This window comes from Zonotrichia leucophrys, unplaced genomic scaffold (genome assembly GCF_028769735.1).
Source record: "Zonotrichia leucophrys gambelii isolate GWCS_2022_RI unplaced genomic scaffold, RI_Zleu_2.0 Scaffold_127_131265, whole genome shotgun sequence".
Classification (NCBI taxonomy): Eukaryota; Metazoa; Chordata; class Aves; order Passeriformes; family Passerellidae; genus Zonotrichia; species Zonotrichia leucophrys.
The window spans coordinates 47,501-64,111 of record NW_026992332.1 but is presented as its reverse complement, the minus strand read 5'-3'; the positions used below and the strand labels follow the sequence as shown (position 1 = coordinate 64,111).

Here is a 16,611-nt window from a genome sequence, read left to right as displayed (position 1 = left end):
CAAAATTCCCCTTAAACTCCCTCTCAAATGCCCCAAATTTCATTCTAGAACCCCCAAATCCCCCAAACCCCTAAAATTCCCCAAAATTCCCAAAATTTCCCAAACCCCGCTCACCGTCCCGCAGGCAGCCTATCCTGTACATCACGGGCATCTCCTCTGGAACCCCAAAACTCCCTCTCAAATCCCCAAATTTCATTCTAGAACCCCAAACTTCCCCAAATCCCCCAAATCCCCAAATTTTCCCAAAATCCCCAAATTCCTGCTCACCATCCCTCAGGCAGCCTATCCTGTACATCATGGGCATCTCCCTGGAACCCCAAAACTCCCTCTCAAATCCCAAAATTCCCTTCTAGAACCCCCAAAACTTCCCCCAAATCCCCCAAAACCCCCAAAATTCCCAGATTTTCCCCAAATCCCCCGCTCACCGTCCCGCAGGCAGCCTATCCTGTACATCATGGGCATCTGGAATCCCCAAAACTCCCTCCTAGAACCCCAAAATTCCCTCTCAAATCCCCAAATTTCATTCTAGAACCCCAAACTTCCCCAAATCCCCAAAAACCCCCAAAATTCCCAGATTTCCCCAAATCCCGCTCACCGTCCCGCAGGCAGCCCATCCTGTACATCATGGGCATCTCCTCTGGAACCCCAAAATTCCCTCTCAAATCCCCCAAATTCCCTTCTAGAACCCCAAACTTCCCCCAAATCCCCCAAACCCCCAAAATTCCCCCAAAATTCCCAGATTTTCCCCAAACCCGTTCACCGTCCCGCAGGCAGCCTATCCTGTACATCATGGGCATCTGGAATACCCCAAATTCTCCTGCAATCCCTCAAAATTCCCTTCTAGAACCCCAAAATTCCCCTTAAACTCCCTCTCAAATGCCCCAAATTTCATTCTAGAACCCCCAAAATCCCCCCAAACCCCCTAAAATTCCCTCAAAATTCCCAAATACCCCCAAAATCCCGCTCACCGTCCCGCAGGCAGCCCATCCTGTACATCATGGGCATGTCCCCTGGAACTCCAAAATTCCCTCTCAAATCCCCCAAATTCCTCCTGGAAACCCCAAAATTCCCTCTCAAATCCCCAATATTTCATTCTAGAACCCCCAAAATCCCCCCAAACCCCCTCAAATTCCCTCAAAATTCCCAAAAATTTCCCCAAACCCCGCTCACCGTCCCGCAGGCAGCCCATCCTGTACATCATGGGCATCTCTTCTGGAACCCCAAATTTCCCTCTCAAATCCCCCAAATTTCATTCTAGAACCCCAAACTTCCCCCAAATTTCCCCTTAAACTCCCTCTCAAATCCCCCAAATTCTCTCAAAATCCCCCCAAATTTTCCCCAAACCCCCCAAATTCCCCCAAAGCCCGCTCACCATCCCTCAGGCAGCCCATCCTGTACATCATGGGCATCTGGAATACCCCAAATTCTCCCTGAAATCCCTCAAAATTCCCCAAAAAAACCCCAAATCTCCCTCTCAAACCCCCCAAATTTCATTCTAGAACCCCCAAATTTTCCCAAAATCCCGCTCACCGTCCCTCAGGCAGCCTATCCTGTACATCATGGGCATCTCCTTTGGAACCCCAAAATTCCCTCTCAAATCCCACAAATTCCACCCGGAAACCCCAAAATTCCCTCTCAAATCCCCAATATTTCATTCTAGAACCCCCAAACCTCCCCCAAATCCCCCCAAATCCCCCCAAATTTTCCCAAATCCCCCCAAATCCCCGCTCACCATCCCTCAGGCAGCCTATCCTGTACATCATGGGCATCTCCTTTGGAACCCCAAAATTCCCTCTCAAATCCCCAATATTTCATTATAGAACCCCAAATCTCCCTCTCAAATCCCCCAAATTTCCTTCTAGAACCCCCAAAATTCCCAAAAATTCCCCCAAATTCCTGCTCACCATCCCTCAGGCAGCCCATCCTGTACATCATGGGCATGTGGGATACCCCAAATTCTCCCTGCAATCCCTCAAAATTCCCTTCTAGAACCCCAAAATTCCCCCAAATTTCGCCCCTAACTCCCTCTCAAATCCCCCAAATTTCATTCTAGAACCCCCAAATCCCCCCAAAATTTCCCAAATTCCCCCCAAATGCCCGCTCACCGTCCCGCAGGCAGCCTATCCTGTACATCATGGGCATCTCTTCTGGAACTCCCAAAATTCCCAAAAAAACCCCAAATTTCCCTCTCAAATCCCCCGAATTCCACCCAGAAACCCCAAATCTCCCTCTCAAACCCCCCAAATTTCATTCCAGAACCCCCAAACTTCCCCCAAATCCCCCCAAAACCCCCCAAATTTCCCCAAATTCCCACTCACTGTCCCTCAGGCAGCCCATCCTGTACATCATGGGCATCTCCTCTGGAACCCCAAAACTCCCTCTCAAATCCCCAAAATTCCCTTCTAGAACCCCCAAACTCCCCCCAAATCCCCCCAAAATTCCCAGATTTTCCCCAAATCCCCGCTCACCGTCCCTCAGGCAGCCCATCCTGTACATCATGGGCATCTCCCCTGGAACTCCCAAAATTCCCTCCCAAATCCCCAAAATTCCCTTCTAGAACCCCAAAACTTCCCTAAATTCCCCCTAAAACCCCCCAAAATTCTCTCAAAAGTCCCAAATTTTCCCAAATCCCCTCAAATCCCCACTCACCGTCCTTCAGGCAGCCCATCCTGTACATCATGGGCATCTCCTTTGGAACCCCAAAATTCCCTCTCAAATCCCCAAAATTCCCTTCTAGAACCCCCAAATTTCCCCCAATTCCCCCAAAAACCCCCCAAAATTCCCAAAAATTCCCCCAAATCTGCTCACCGTCCCGCAGGCAGCCTATCCTGTACATCATGGGCATCTCCCTGGAAACCCCAAATCTCCCTCTCAAATCCCCCAAATTTCATTCTAGAACCCCCAAAATCCCCCAAATTTTCCCCAAACCCCCCCAAAATTCCCCCAAAATTCCCAAATTCCCCCCAAACCCCGCTCACCGTCCCGCAGGCAGCCTATCCTGTACATCACGGGCATCTGGAATACCCCAAAACTCCCTCCTAGAACCCCAAAATTCCCTCTCAAATCCCCAAAAATTCCCTTCTAGAACTCCCAAACTTCCCCCAAATCCCCCCAAAATCCCTCAGATTTTCCCAAAATCCCCAAAATCCCGCTCACCGTCCCGCAGGCAGCCTATCCTGTACATCATGGGCATCTCCTTTGGAACCCCAAAATTCCCTCTCAAATCCCACAAATTTCATTCTAGAACCCCCAAAATTTCCCAAATTCCCCCCAAACCCCCCAAAATTCCCAGATTTTCCCTAAACCCGCTCACCATCCCGCAGGCAGCCTATCCTGTACATCAAGGGCATCTCCTTTGGAACCCCAAATTTCCTTTCTGGAACCCCCAAAATCCCCACACATTCCCCCAAAATTCCCCCCAAAAAACCAAAATTCCCTCTCAAACCCCCCAAATTTCATTCTAGAACCCCCAAATTTTCCCAAAACCCCCCAAATTCACCCCAAACCCGCTCACCGTCCCTCAGGCAGCCCATCCTGTACATCATGGGCATCTCCCCTGGAACCCCAAAATTCCTTTCTGCAACTCCCAAAATTCCCAAAAAAACCCCAAATCTCCCTCTCAAATCCCCAAATTTCCTTCTAGAACCCCCAAAATCCCCACATATTCCCCAAAATTCCCAAAAAAACCCCAAATCTCCCTCTCAAATCCCCCAAATTTCCTTCTAGAACCCCCAAAATTCCCAATTTTTCCCCAAATCCCCACTCACCATCCCTCAGGCAGCCCATCCTGTACATCATGGGCATCTGGAATCCCCAAAACTCCCTCCTAGAACCTCAAAATTCCCTTTCTGGAACCCCAAAATTCCCTCTCAAATCCCCAGAATTCCCTTCTAGAACCCCCAAACTTCCCCCAAATCCCCCCAAAATCCCCCAAAATTTTCCCCAAATGCCCGCTCACCGTCCCTCAGGCAGCCCATCCTGTACATCATGGGCATCTGGAATACCCCAAATTCTCCCTGCAATCCCTCAAAATTCCCTTCTAGAACCCCAAAATTCCCCCAAATTTCGCCCCTAACTCCCTCTCAAATCCCCCAAATTTCATTCTAGAACCCCCAAATCCCCCCAAAATTTCCCAAATTCCCCCCAAATGCCCGCTCACCATCCTGCAGGCAGCCCATCCTGTACATCACGGGCATCTCCTTTGGAACCCCAAATCTCCCTCTCAAATCCCACAAATTCCCTTCTAGAACCCCCAAAATTTCCCAAATTCCCCAAAAACCCCCCAAAATTCCCAAAAATTCCCCCAAAATCCTGCTCACCGTCCCGCAGGCAGCCCATCCTGTACATCATGGGCATCTCTTCTGGAACCCCAAAATTCCCTCTCAAATCCCCAAAATTCCACCCGGAAACCCCAAATCTCCCTCTCAAATCCCCCAAATTTCATTCTAGAACCCCCAAAACCCCCCAAAATTCCCAAATTCCCCCCAAATCCCGGCTCACCGTCCCGCAGGCAGCCTATCCTGTACATCATGGGCATCTTGATGACGAAGGCGAACAGGTCGTCGATGAAGGTGTTGAGGGCCTTGTAGGTGAGCATGCGCCAGGGCAGGTGCGCCACCGACTGCAGCTTGTAATTGATGAACAGCTGCGGCGTCATCGTGATGAACCCTGCCCAAAACTCGGGGATTTAGGAACGGTTCGGGAATGGCTCAGGGGTGTTTTGGGGATATTTTGGGGCTGTTTCAGGGATATTTTGGGGATATTTCAGGGATATTTCAGGGATATTTTGGGATATTTCAGGGATATTTCAGGGATATTTCGGGGATATTTTGGGGATATTTCGGGGATATTTTGGGGATATTTTGGGGATATTTCAGGGATATTTTGGGGATATTTGGGGCTGTTTCAGGGATATTTGAGGAACGTTTTGGGGTTGTCTCAGGGTTATTTCGGGGCTATTTCAGGGATATTTTGGGGATATTTCGGGGCAGTTTAGGGAGTTGTCAGGGATATTTCCAGGGGGATATTTCAAGGATATTTTGGGGCTATTTCAGGAATTTTTCAGGGATATTTTGAGGCTATTTCAGGAATTTTTGGGGATATTTTGAGGCCATGTCAGGAATTTTTTGGGGATATTTCGGGGCTATTTTGACAATATTTTGAGGCTATTTCAGGAATATTTTGGGGATATTTTGGGGCTATTTCAGAGATATTTGAGGAACATTTTGGGGCTGTTTCAGGGATGTTTGAGGAACGTTTCGGGGCTATTTCAGGGATATTTCGGGGATATTTCGGGGATATTTCGGGGATATTTTGGGGCTGATTCAGGGATAATTGAGGAACATTTTGGGGCTGTTTCAGGGATATTTTGGGGATATTTCGGGGCTGTTTCAGGGATATTTCGGGGCTGTTTCAGGGATATTTCGGGGCTATTTCAGGAATGTTTCAGGGATATTTGAGGAACGTCTCGGGGCCGTTTCAGGGACATTTTGGGGCTGTTTCAGGGATATTTGAGGAACGTTTCGGGGCTGTTTCAGGGATATTTTGGGGATATTTCAGGGATATTTCAGGGATATTTCAGGGATATTTGGGGAGCGTCTCGGGGCCGTTTCAGGGATATTTCGGGGCCGTTTCAGGGATATTTTGGGGCCGTTTCAGGGATATTTCGGGGGCCCTTTCGGGATATTTTGGGGCCGTTTCAGGGATATTTCAGGGATATTTCAGGGATATTTCAGGAATATTTCAGGGATGTTTGGGGAGCGTCCCGGGGCCGTTTCAGGGATATTTTGGGGCTATTTTGGGGCTGTCTCAGGGATATTTTGGGGATATTTCAGGGCTATTTCAGGGATATTTCGGGGCTATTTTGGGGCTATTTCAGGGATATTTTGGGGCTATTTCAGGGATATTTTGGGGATATTTCAGGGATATTTCGGGGATATTTTGGGGCTATTTCAGGGATATTTTGGGGATATTTTGGGGATATTTCGGGGATATTTCAGGGATATTTTGGGGCTATTTCAGGGATATTTGAGAACATTTCGGGGTTGTTTCAGGGATATTTCAGGGATATCTGAGGAACATTTCGGGGATATTTCAGGGATATTTCGGGGCTATTTCAGGGATACTCTGGGGCTATTTCAGGGATATTTCGGGGCTATTTCAGGGATACTCTGAGGCTATTTCAGGGATATTTTGGGGCAGTTTCAGGGATATTTGAGGAACGTTTTGGGGCTGTCTCAGGGATATTTTGGGGATATTTTGGGGATATTTCAGGGATATTTCAGGGATATTTCAGGGATGTTTCAGGGATATTTGGGGAGCGTCTCGGGGCCGTCTCAGGGATATTTTGGGGATATTTCAGGGATATTTCGGGGCTATTTCAGGGATATTTGGGGAGCGTTTTGGGGCTGTTTCAGGGATATTTCAGGAATATTTCAGGGATATTTGGGGAGCGTCTCGGGGCTGTTTCAGGGATATTTTGTGGCTATTTCAGGGATATTTGAGGAACATTTCAGGGATATTTCAGAGATATTTGCGGAGCATCTCGGGGCCGTTTCAGGGATATTTCAGGGATATTTCAGGGATATTTCAGGGATATTTCAGGAATATTTCAGGAATATTTCAGGGACATTTGGGGAGCGTCTCGGGGCCGTTTCAGGGATATTTCGGGGCTGTTTCAGGGATATTTCAGGGATATTTCAGGAATATTTCAGGGATATTTCGGGGATATTTCAGGAATATTTCAGGGCTATTTCAGGGATATTTCAGGGATATTTCAGGAATATTCAGGGATATTTTAGGGATATTTCAGGGATATTTCAGGAATATTTCAGGGATGTTTGGGGAGCGTCCCGGGCCCGTCTCAGGGCACGCACCGAAGGTGAGCAGGAAGCCGTAGAGCATGCTGAGCACCCACGAGTACCAGCCCTTGTGCTCCAGGTACAGCAGGCTGTACACGGCGTAGCAGCCCAGCAGCGGGAACAGGATCCACGACAGGTACCGGAACGCCATCTGGAATGGGGAAAAAAACCTCAGAACGGGGGATTTGGGGGGATTTGGGGGGTTTGGGGGGGATTTGGGGTAATTCTGGGTTTGTTTGGGGTCACTGTGGTACCGGAACGCCATCTGAAATGGGGAAAACACCCCAAAAACAACTCAGAACGGGGGATTTGGGGGGATTTGGGGTCACTGTGGTACCGGAACGCCATCTGGAAATGGAGAAACACCTCGGAATGGGGGATTTGGGGCTTTTTGGGGGAGTTTGGGGTTGGTTTGGGGGAGTTTGGGGTCATTGTGGTACTGGAACGCCATCTGGAAATGGGGAGAAACCCCTCAGAAAGGGGAATTTGGGGTTTGGGATCACTGTGGTACCGGAACGCCATCTGCAAACGGGGAATGCACCCCAAAAACAACTCAGAATGGGGGGATTTGGGGCTCTGGGGAGTTTGGGGTAATTCTGGGTTTGTTTGGAGTTGGTTTGGGGGAGTTTTGGGGGGTTTGGGGGGATTTGGGGTCACTGTGGTACCAGAACGCCATCTGAAATGGGGAAAACACCCCAAAAACAACTCAGAACGGGGGGTTTGGGGTCACTGTGGTACCGGAACGCCATCTGGAAATGGGGAAAAAAACCTCAGAACGGGGGGTTTGGGGGGATTTGGGGGGGATTTGGGCTGGTTTGGGTTTGTTTGAGGGGATTTGGGGTCACTGTGGTACCGGAACGCCATCTGCAAACGGGGAGAAACACCCCAAAAACAACTCAGAACGGGGGATTTGGGGCTCTGGGGAGTTTGGGGTAATTCTGGGTTTGTTTGGGGGGAATTGGGGTCACTGTGGTACCGGAACGCCATCTGGAATGGGGAGAAACCTCAGAATGGGGGATTTGAGGATTTTGGGGGTTTAGGACTGGTTTGGGTTTGTTTGGATTTGGTTTGGGGTGTTTTGGGGGATTTGGGGGGGATTTGGGGCTGGTTTGGGAGGGATTTGGGGGAGTTTGGGGTCATTGTGGTACCAGAACGCCATCTGGAAATGGGGAAAAACACCTCAGAACGGGGGATTTGGAGCTTTGGGGGGGATTTGGGGCAATTCTGGGTTTGTTTGGGGGGATTTGGGGTCACTGTGGTACCGGAACGCCATCTGCAAACGGGGAATGCACCCCAAAAACACCTCAGAATGGGGGATTTGGGGTTTGTTTGGGGTTGGTTTGGGGGAGTTTGGGGTCACTGTGGCACCGATTTGGGGCCGTTCATGGAAATCCGTCCCAGGTGATTTTTGGGGGCTCCCACTGGAATTTTGGGCCCATCCCAAATCCCCAGGAATTCCCGGATTCCCGGATCCGGAATCCCCACTCACGTCGTCGTACACCTTGGTGGAGCTCTCCACGTAGGTGGATTTGTCGGTGAAGCGCGGTCGGGGCAGGAGCCCGGCCACTCGCTGCTCCCGGTCCAGCTGCCAAAAACCCAAAAATCCAAATTAATCCTTAGGAAACCCCAAATTAACCCCAAATTAACCCCGCGGAAAAATCCCAAATAAATCCCAAATGAGCCAAAAATAACCCTTGGGAAATCCCAAATAAATCCCAAATTATCCCTAATTAATCCTTGGGAAACCCCAAATTAACCCCGCGGAAAAATCCCAAATAAATCCCAAATTATCCCAAATTAATTCCTCAGAAAATCCCAAATAAATCCCAAATTAACCCCACGGAAAAATCCCAAATTAATCCCAAATTATCCCTAATTAATTCCTCGGAAAATCTCAAATAAATCCCAAATTATTGCAAATTAATCCTTGGGAAATCCCAAATTAACCCCAAATTAACCCCACAGAAAAATTCCAAATAAATCCCAAATTAACCCCACGGAAAAATCCCAAATTAATCCCAAATTAATTCCTCGGAAAATTCCAAATAAATCCCAAATGATCCAAAATTAACACTTGGGAAATCCCAAATTAACCCCAAATTAACCCCACAGAAAAATCCCAAATAAATCCCAAATTATCCCTAATTAATTCCTCGGAAAATCCCAAATAAATCCCAAATTATCCCAAATTAACCCTTGGGAAACCCCAAATTAACCCCGCGGAAAAATCCCAAATTAATCCCAAATTATCCCTAATTAATTCCTCGGAAAAATCCCAATAAATCCCAAATTATCCCAAATTAATCCTTGGGAAACCCCAAATTAACCCCAGGGAAAAATCCCAAATAAATCCCAAATTAATCCTTGGGAAACCCCAAATTAACCCCGCGGAAAAATCCCAAATAAATCCCAAATTATCCCTAATTAATTCCTTGGAAAATCTCAAATAAATCCCAAATTATCGCAAATTAATCCTTGGGAAATCCCAAATTAACCCCAAATTAATCCCTTGGGAAATCCCAAATAAATCCCAAATTATCCCAAATTAATCCCTTGGGAAATCCCAAATTAACTCCAAATTAACCCCACGGAAAAATCCCAAATAAATCCCAAATGATCCCAAATTAATTCCTTGGGAAACCCCAAATTAACCCCGCGGAAAAATCCCAAATTATCCCAAATTAACCCTTGGGAAACCCCAAATTAACCCCAGGGAAAAATCCCAAATAAATCCCAAATTAATCCTTGGAAAATCCCAAATTAACCCCAAATTATCCCAAATTAATTCCTTGGAAAATCCCAAATTAACCCCAGGGAAAAATACCAGATAAATCCCAAATTAATCCCAAATTAATTCCTCGGAAAATCCCAAATAAATCCCAAATTAACCCCAGGGAAAAATCCCAAATTAATCCCAAATTATCCCAAATTAATTCCATGTTTGCCATTAAATTGTCCCCATTCCCTGTATTTACCCTTAATTCCCCCAGTTTACCCCAAATATTTTGTTTATTTTTTCACCATTTTTTGACCGTTTGTTACCCCATATTATTTCACCGGTAAATTCCCATTTATTTCACCGTTTATCCCATTTTTTCCCCATTTTCCCATTTTTCCGTTTTTTCTCCCCAGATGACCCTGAAGTCCATGACCTTGGGATCCTTCCAGAGGTCGAAATGACAACCACCACCCACTAGGAAGCTTGTTTCTCCATTTTATCCCATTTTTCAACCAATTTTTCCTTTTTTCCCTATTCTTTCCTGTTTTTACCCCCATTTTTCTCCAATTTTACCATCAAAATTTGCCTTATTAAATCCCATTTTTCTCCTGTGTTATTTTCGGGTTTCCCCATTTTCCCCATTACGAATTCACAAGTTTTTCCTCACTTTTTCCCCTTTTTTTTCCCTGGTATTTCCCCCATATTTCCCCATTTTTCCCCTGCTTTTTGCCTTTATATTCCCATTTTTCCCTGTATTTCTCCTGGTTTCCCCTAATTTTCCCCAAAATTTTTCACAATTTTTCAAAGTTTTTCCCCATATTTACCCCGGTATATTCCCCATTATTTCCAGCATTATTGCCTTTATTTTGATCCTCTTTCCCTGTATTTCCCCCATTCTTTTATCCCCATTTTTGCCATTTTTTTCACCATTTTTTCGCCGTTTTTCCCATTTTTTCACCGTTTTTCCCCATTTTTCCATTTTTCCCATTTTTCCTGGTTTTCCCCCCAGACTGACCCTGACGTCCATGACCTTGGTGATCTTCCAGAGGTCGATGAGCAGCCCCACCAGCACGGGAGCTCCTTTTTACCCCATTTTATCCCCATTTTTCACCCTATTTTTGCTGTTTTTTCCCGGTTTTTTTTTCCCCATTTTTTCACCGTTTTTCCCCCATTTTGTTTTTTCATATTTTTCCATTTTATTTTCCCCTTTTTTTCCTGTATTTTCTCCCTATTTATCCCCAATTTTTTTTTTGCCATTTTTTCACCATTTTTTGACTTTTTTTCACCTTTGTTTTCACCGTTTTTTTTTCCCCATTTTTTCACCGTTTTTCCCCGTTTTTTCATTTTCTTTTCCCGTTTTTCCGCCCAGACTGACCCTGACGTCCATGACCTTGGTGATCTTCCAGAGGTCGATGAGCAGCCCCACCAGCACGGGAGCTCCTTTTTCCCCATTTTATCCCATTTTTCACCATTTTTTGCCTTTTTTCCCCATTTTTTCCTGGTTTTCCCCCATTTTTCCCCCATTTTTCCATGCTTTTTGCCTTTATTTTCCCATTTTTCCCTGTATTTTCTCCTGGTTTTCCCCTATGTTTTCCCCATTTTTCACTATTTTTTCCTGTTTTCCATTTTTCCCTGTTTTCCCCCATTTTTTTATGTGTTTTGCCATTTATTTTCCCATTTTCCCTGTATTTTCCCTGTACTTTCCCCAATTTTATCCCCATTTTTTGCATTTTATTCGCCATTTATTTTCGACCGTTTTTCCCCATTTTTTCACCGTTTTGCACCGTTTTTCCCCATTTTCCCATTTTTCCCGTTTTTCTGCCCAGACTTACCCTGACGTCCATGACCTTGGTGATCTTCCAGAGGTCGATGAGCAGCCCCACCAGCACGTGAGCTCCTTTTTACCCATTTTATCCCCATTTTTCACCCTATTTATTTCCCTTTTATTTTCCATTTTCCCCCATTTTTTCCCCTACTTCTTTCCTGGTTTTTCCCCATTTTTTCTCAGTTTTTTCCCCCCTTTTCCCCCATTTTTTCCCCTGCCTTTTGCCTTTATTTTCCCATTTTTCCCTGTATTTTTTCCTGGTTTTCCCCTAGGTTTTCCCCATTTTTTCACTGTTTTTCACCATTTTTTCACTGTTTTTCCCCCCATTTTTTTCACGTGTTTTGCCTTTTATTTTCCCCTTTTTCCCTGTATTTTCTCCCATATTATCCCCATTTTTTGCTATTTTTTCGCCATTTTTTGACCGTTTTTCCCCATTTTTTCACCGTTTTTCCCCATTTTTTCACCGTTTTTCCCCATTTTTTCATTTTTCCCATTTTTCCCGTTTTTCTCCCCAGACTGACCCTGACGTCCATGACCTTGGTGATCTTCCAGAGGTCGATGAGCAGCCCCACCAGCACGGGAGCTCCTTTTTCCCCATTTTATCTCCATTTTTTCCCCTTTTATTTTGCCATTTTTCCCCTTTTTTCCCCTACTTCTTTCCTGATCTTTCCCCATTTTTCTCAGTTTTTCTCTCATTCCCCCCCTTTTTTCCCCCTGCTTTTTGCCTTTATGTTCCCATTTTTCCCTGCATTTTTTCCTGGTTTTCCCCTATGTTTTCCCCATTTTTCACAATTTTTTCACCGTTTTTCCCCGTTTTTTCCCTGTTTTTCCCCCCATTTTTTTCATATGTTTTGCCATTTATTTTCCTCTTTTTTCCCTGTATTTTCCCCCATTTTTTCCCCATTTTTTTCCCTTTTTTTTTGCCATTTTTCCCCATTTTTTCCCCTACTTCTTTCCTGGTTTTTCCCCATTTTTTCTCAGTTTCTCCCCCATTTTTCCCACCATTTTTCCCCTGCTTTTTGCCTTTATTTTCCCATTTTTCCCTGTATTTTCTCCTGGTTTTCCCCTATGTTTTCCCCATTTTTTGCCATTTTTTCACAGTTTTTCCCCACTTTTTCCCCCTTTTTTTCCAGGCTTTTTGCCTTTATTTTCCCCATTTCCCCTGTATTTTCCCTGTACTTTCCCCCATTTTATCCCATTTTTTGCCATTTTTTCACCATTTTTTGACCGTTTTTCCCCATTTTTTCACCGTTTTTCCCATTTTTCCCATTTTTCCCGTTTTTCCCCCCAGACTGACCCTGACGTCCATGACCTTGGTGATCTTCCAGAGGTCGATGAGCAGCCCCACCAGCACGGGAGCTCCTTTTTACCCATTTTATCCCCATTTTTCACCATTTTTTTGCCTTTTTTCCCCTATTTCTTTCCTGGTTTTTCCCCCCATTTTTCCCCCATTTTTTCCCTGCTTTTTGCCTTTATTTCCCCATTTTTCCCTGTATTTTCTCGTGGTTTTTCCCCCATTTTTCCCCCCATTTTTTGCCATTTTTTCACTGTTTTTCCCCATTTTTCCCCTGTTTTTCCCCCATTTTTTCCATGCTTTTTGCCTTTATTTTCTCCTCTTTTCCCTGTATTTCCCCCCATTTTATCCCCATTTTTTGCCATTTTTTCGCCATTTTTGGACCGTTTTTCCCCATTTTTTCACCGTTTTTCCCCATTTTTTCATTTTTCCCATTTTTCCCGTTTTTCCCCCCAGACTGACCCTGACGTCCATGACCTTGGTGATCTCCCAGAGATCGATCTTCCACGCTGAGCTGGGTTTTCCCCATTTTATCCCCATTTTTCACCCTATTTTTGCTGTTTTTTCGCCGTTTTTTCCCCATTTTTTCACCGTTTTTCCCCATTTTCCATTTTTCCTGGTTTTCCCCCCAGACTGACCCTGATGTCCATGACCTTGGTGATCTTCCAGAGATCGATCTTCCATGCTGAGCTCCTTTTTCCCCATTTTATCCCCATTTTTCACCCTATTTTTGCCGTTTTTTCACTGTTTTTCACCATTTTTTTCCCATTTTTTCACCATTTTTCCCCATTTTTTCACCGTTTTTCCCCGTTTTTTCATTTTTCCCATTTTTCCCGTTTTTCCCCCCAGACTGACCCTGACGTCCATGACCTTGGTGATCTCCCAGAGGTCGATGAGCAGCCCCACCAGCACGTGAGCTCCTTTTTACCCATTTTATCCCCATTTTTCACCCTATTTTTGCCGTTTTTTCACTGTTTTTCACCATTTTTTCACCGTTTTTCCCCTCGTTTTTTTCACGTGTTTTGCCTTTTATTTTCCCCTTTTTTCCCTGTATTTTCCCCCATTTTATCCCCATTTTTTGCCATTTTTTCACCATTTTTTCACCGTTTTTCCCCATTTTTTCACCGTTTTTCACCATTTTTTCACCGTTTTTCCCCATTTTTCCCATTTTTCCCGTTTTTCCCCCCAGACTGACCCTGACGTCCATGACCTTGGTGATCTTCCAGAGGTCGATGAGCAGCCCCACCAGCACGGGAGCTCCTTTTTCCCCATTTTATCCCCATTTTTCACCCTATTTTTTTGCCTTTTTTCCCCTATTTCTTTCCTGGTTTTTCCCCCATTTTCCCCACCATTTTTTCCCTGCTTTTTGCCTTTATTTTCCCATTTTTCCCTGTATTTTCTCCTGGTTTTCCCCTATGTTTTCCCCATTTTTCACAATTTTTTCCCCGTTTTTTCCCCTGTTTTTCCCCCATTTTTTCCATGCTTTTTGCCTTTATTTTCCCCTTTTTCCCCTGTTTTTTCTCTGTATTTTCCCCCATTTTATCCCCATTTTTTGCCATTTTTTCACCATTTTTTCACCGTTTTTCACCATTTTTTCACCGTTTTTCCCCATTTTTTCATTTTTCCCGATTTTTGTGGGTTTTGCCCCAGACTGACCCTGACGTCCATGACCTTGGTGATCTCCCAGAGGTCGATCTTCCACGCTGAGCTCCTTTTTACCCATTTTATCCCCATTTTTCACCCTATTTTCCCCATTTTTTCACCGTTTTTCCCCATTTTTTCACCGTTTTTCCCATTTTTTCACCGTTTTTCCCCATTTTTCCATTTTTCCCGTTTTTCTCCCCAGACTGACCCTGACGTCCATGACCTTGGTGATCTTCCAGAGGTCGATGAGCAGCCCCACCAGCACGGGAGCTCCTTTTTCCCCATTTTATCCCCATTTTTCACCATTTTTTTGCCTTTTTTCCCCTACTTCTTTCCTGGTTTTTCCCCATTTTTTCTCAGTTTTTCCCCCATTTTCCCCCATTTTTCCCCTGCTTTTTGCCTTTATTTTCCCATTTTTCCCTGTATTTTCTCCTGGTTTTCCCCTATGTTTTCCCCATTTTTCACAATTTTTTCACTGTTTTTCCCCCCATTTTTTTCATGTGTTTTGCCTTTTATTTTCCCCTTCTTCCCCTGTATTTTCTCTGCATTTTCCCCCATTTAATCCCCATTTTTTGCCATTTTTTCGCCATTTTTGGACCGTTTTTCCCCATTTTTTCACCGTTTTTCCCCATTTTTTCATTTTTCCCATTTTTCCCGTTTTTCCCCCCAGACTGACCCTGACGTCCATGACCTTGGTGATCTTCCAGAGGTCGATGAGCAGCCCCACCAGCACGGGAGCTCCTTTTTACCCATTTTATCCCCATTTTTTTCCCCTTTTATTTTGCCATTTTCCCCCATTTTTCCCCTACTTCTTTCCTGATTTTTCCCCATTTTTTCTCAGTTTTTCTCTCATTCCCCCCCCTTTCTTTTCATGCTTTTTGCCTTTATTTTCCCATTTTTCCCTGTATTTTTTCCTGGTTTTCCCCTAGGTTTTCCCCATTTTTCACCATTTTTTCACCGTTTTTCCCCGTTTTTCCCCGTTTTTCCCCTATTTTTTCCATGCTTTTTGCCTTTATTTTCCCCATTTCCCCTGTATTTTCTCTGTATTTTCCCCCATTTAATCCCCATTTTTTGCCATTTTTTCACCATTTTTTCACCGTTTTTCCCCATTTTTTCACCGTTTTTCCCCATTTTTTCACCGTTTTTTCCCCGTTTTTTCATTTTTCCCGATTTTCCCGTTTTTCTGCCCAGACTGACCCTGACGTCCATGACCTTGGTGATCTTCCAGAGGTCGATGAGCAGCCCCACCAGCACGCTGAGCTGCACCACCACGTTGGTCTCGTTGTCCAGGATGTAGAGCAGCACCACGAGCGACTGGAACACCCCGAAAAACACGGAGCGGACGGAGAGGCCCTCCAGGGACTGCCGGCTGTTCCAGAACTGGATGTCTGGGGAAAAAAATGGGAAATTCTGGGAATTCTGGGCTGGAATTGGGGAATTTGGGGAAAAATCCCAGTGGGAATGGAGAAAAATGGTCAAAAATGGGGATTTGGGGGCAAAAATCCCATTGGGAACGGAGGGACACCGAGCGCACGGAGAGCCCCTGCAGGGACTGCCGGCTGTTCCAGAACTGGATATCTGGGAAAAAATGGGAATTTTGGGCTGGAATTCAGGGATTTGGGGGAAAAATCCCAGTGGGAATGGAGAAAAACAGCGAAAAAATGGGAAAAAATGGAAAAAATCCCATTGGGAACGGAGGGACACCGAGAGCCCCTGCAGGGACTGCCGGCTGTTCCAGAACTGGATATCTGGGGAAAAATGGGAATTTTGGGAATTCTGGGCTGGAATTCAGGGAATTTATGGGAATTCTGGGTGGGAATTGAGACATTTGGAGGGAAAAATCCCAGTGGGAATGGAGAAAAACAGCGAAAAAATGGGGATTTTGAGGGGAAAATTCCTATAGAAAAGGGGATTTGGGAATCCCAGAGAGCCCCTGCAGGGACTGCCGGCTGTTCCAGAACTGGATATCTGGGGAAAAATGGGAATTTTGGGAATTTCTGGGAATTCTGGGCTGGAATTGAGGGATTTGGAGGGAAAAATCCCAGTGGGAATGGAGAAAAACAGCGAAAAAATGGGGATTTTGAGGGGAAAATTCCTATAGAAAAGGGGATTTGGGAATCCCAGAGAGCCCCTGCAGGGACTGCCGGCTGTTCCAGAACTGGATATCTGGGGAAAAATGGGAATTTTGGGAATTCTGGGTGGGAATTGAGGGATTTGGAGGGAAAAATCCCAGTGGGAATGGTCAAAAATGGTCAAAAATGGTCGGAAA

At 45.3% G+C, this 16,611-nt stretch overlaps 1 protein-coding gene across 3 annotated transcripts in view; it reads right to left on the bottom strand.

The window, feature by feature from the left end:
* Positions 1 to 16,611, bottom strand: part of CLPTM1 (CLPTM1 regulator of GABA type A receptor forward trafficking) — a 42,782-nt gene that overhangs the window by 1,959 nt on the left and 24,212 nt on the right. For all 3 annotated transcript variants that reach the window (XM_064737891.1, XM_064737892.1, XM_064737893.1), the window contains 4 exons: positions 15,540 to 15,730; positions 8,350 to 8,445; positions 6,876 to 7,011; positions 4,501 to 4,668 (listed from right to left, as the gene is read on the bottom strand). In XM_064737891.1, coding sequence (XP_064593961.1) covers positions 4,501 to 4,668; positions 6,876 to 7,011; positions 8,350 to 8,445; positions 15,540 to 15,730 — 591 coding nt within the window. The remainder of the gene's footprint in view (positions 1 to 4,500; positions 4,669 to 6,875; positions 7,012 to 8,349; positions 8,446 to 15,539; positions 15,731 to 16,611) is intronic.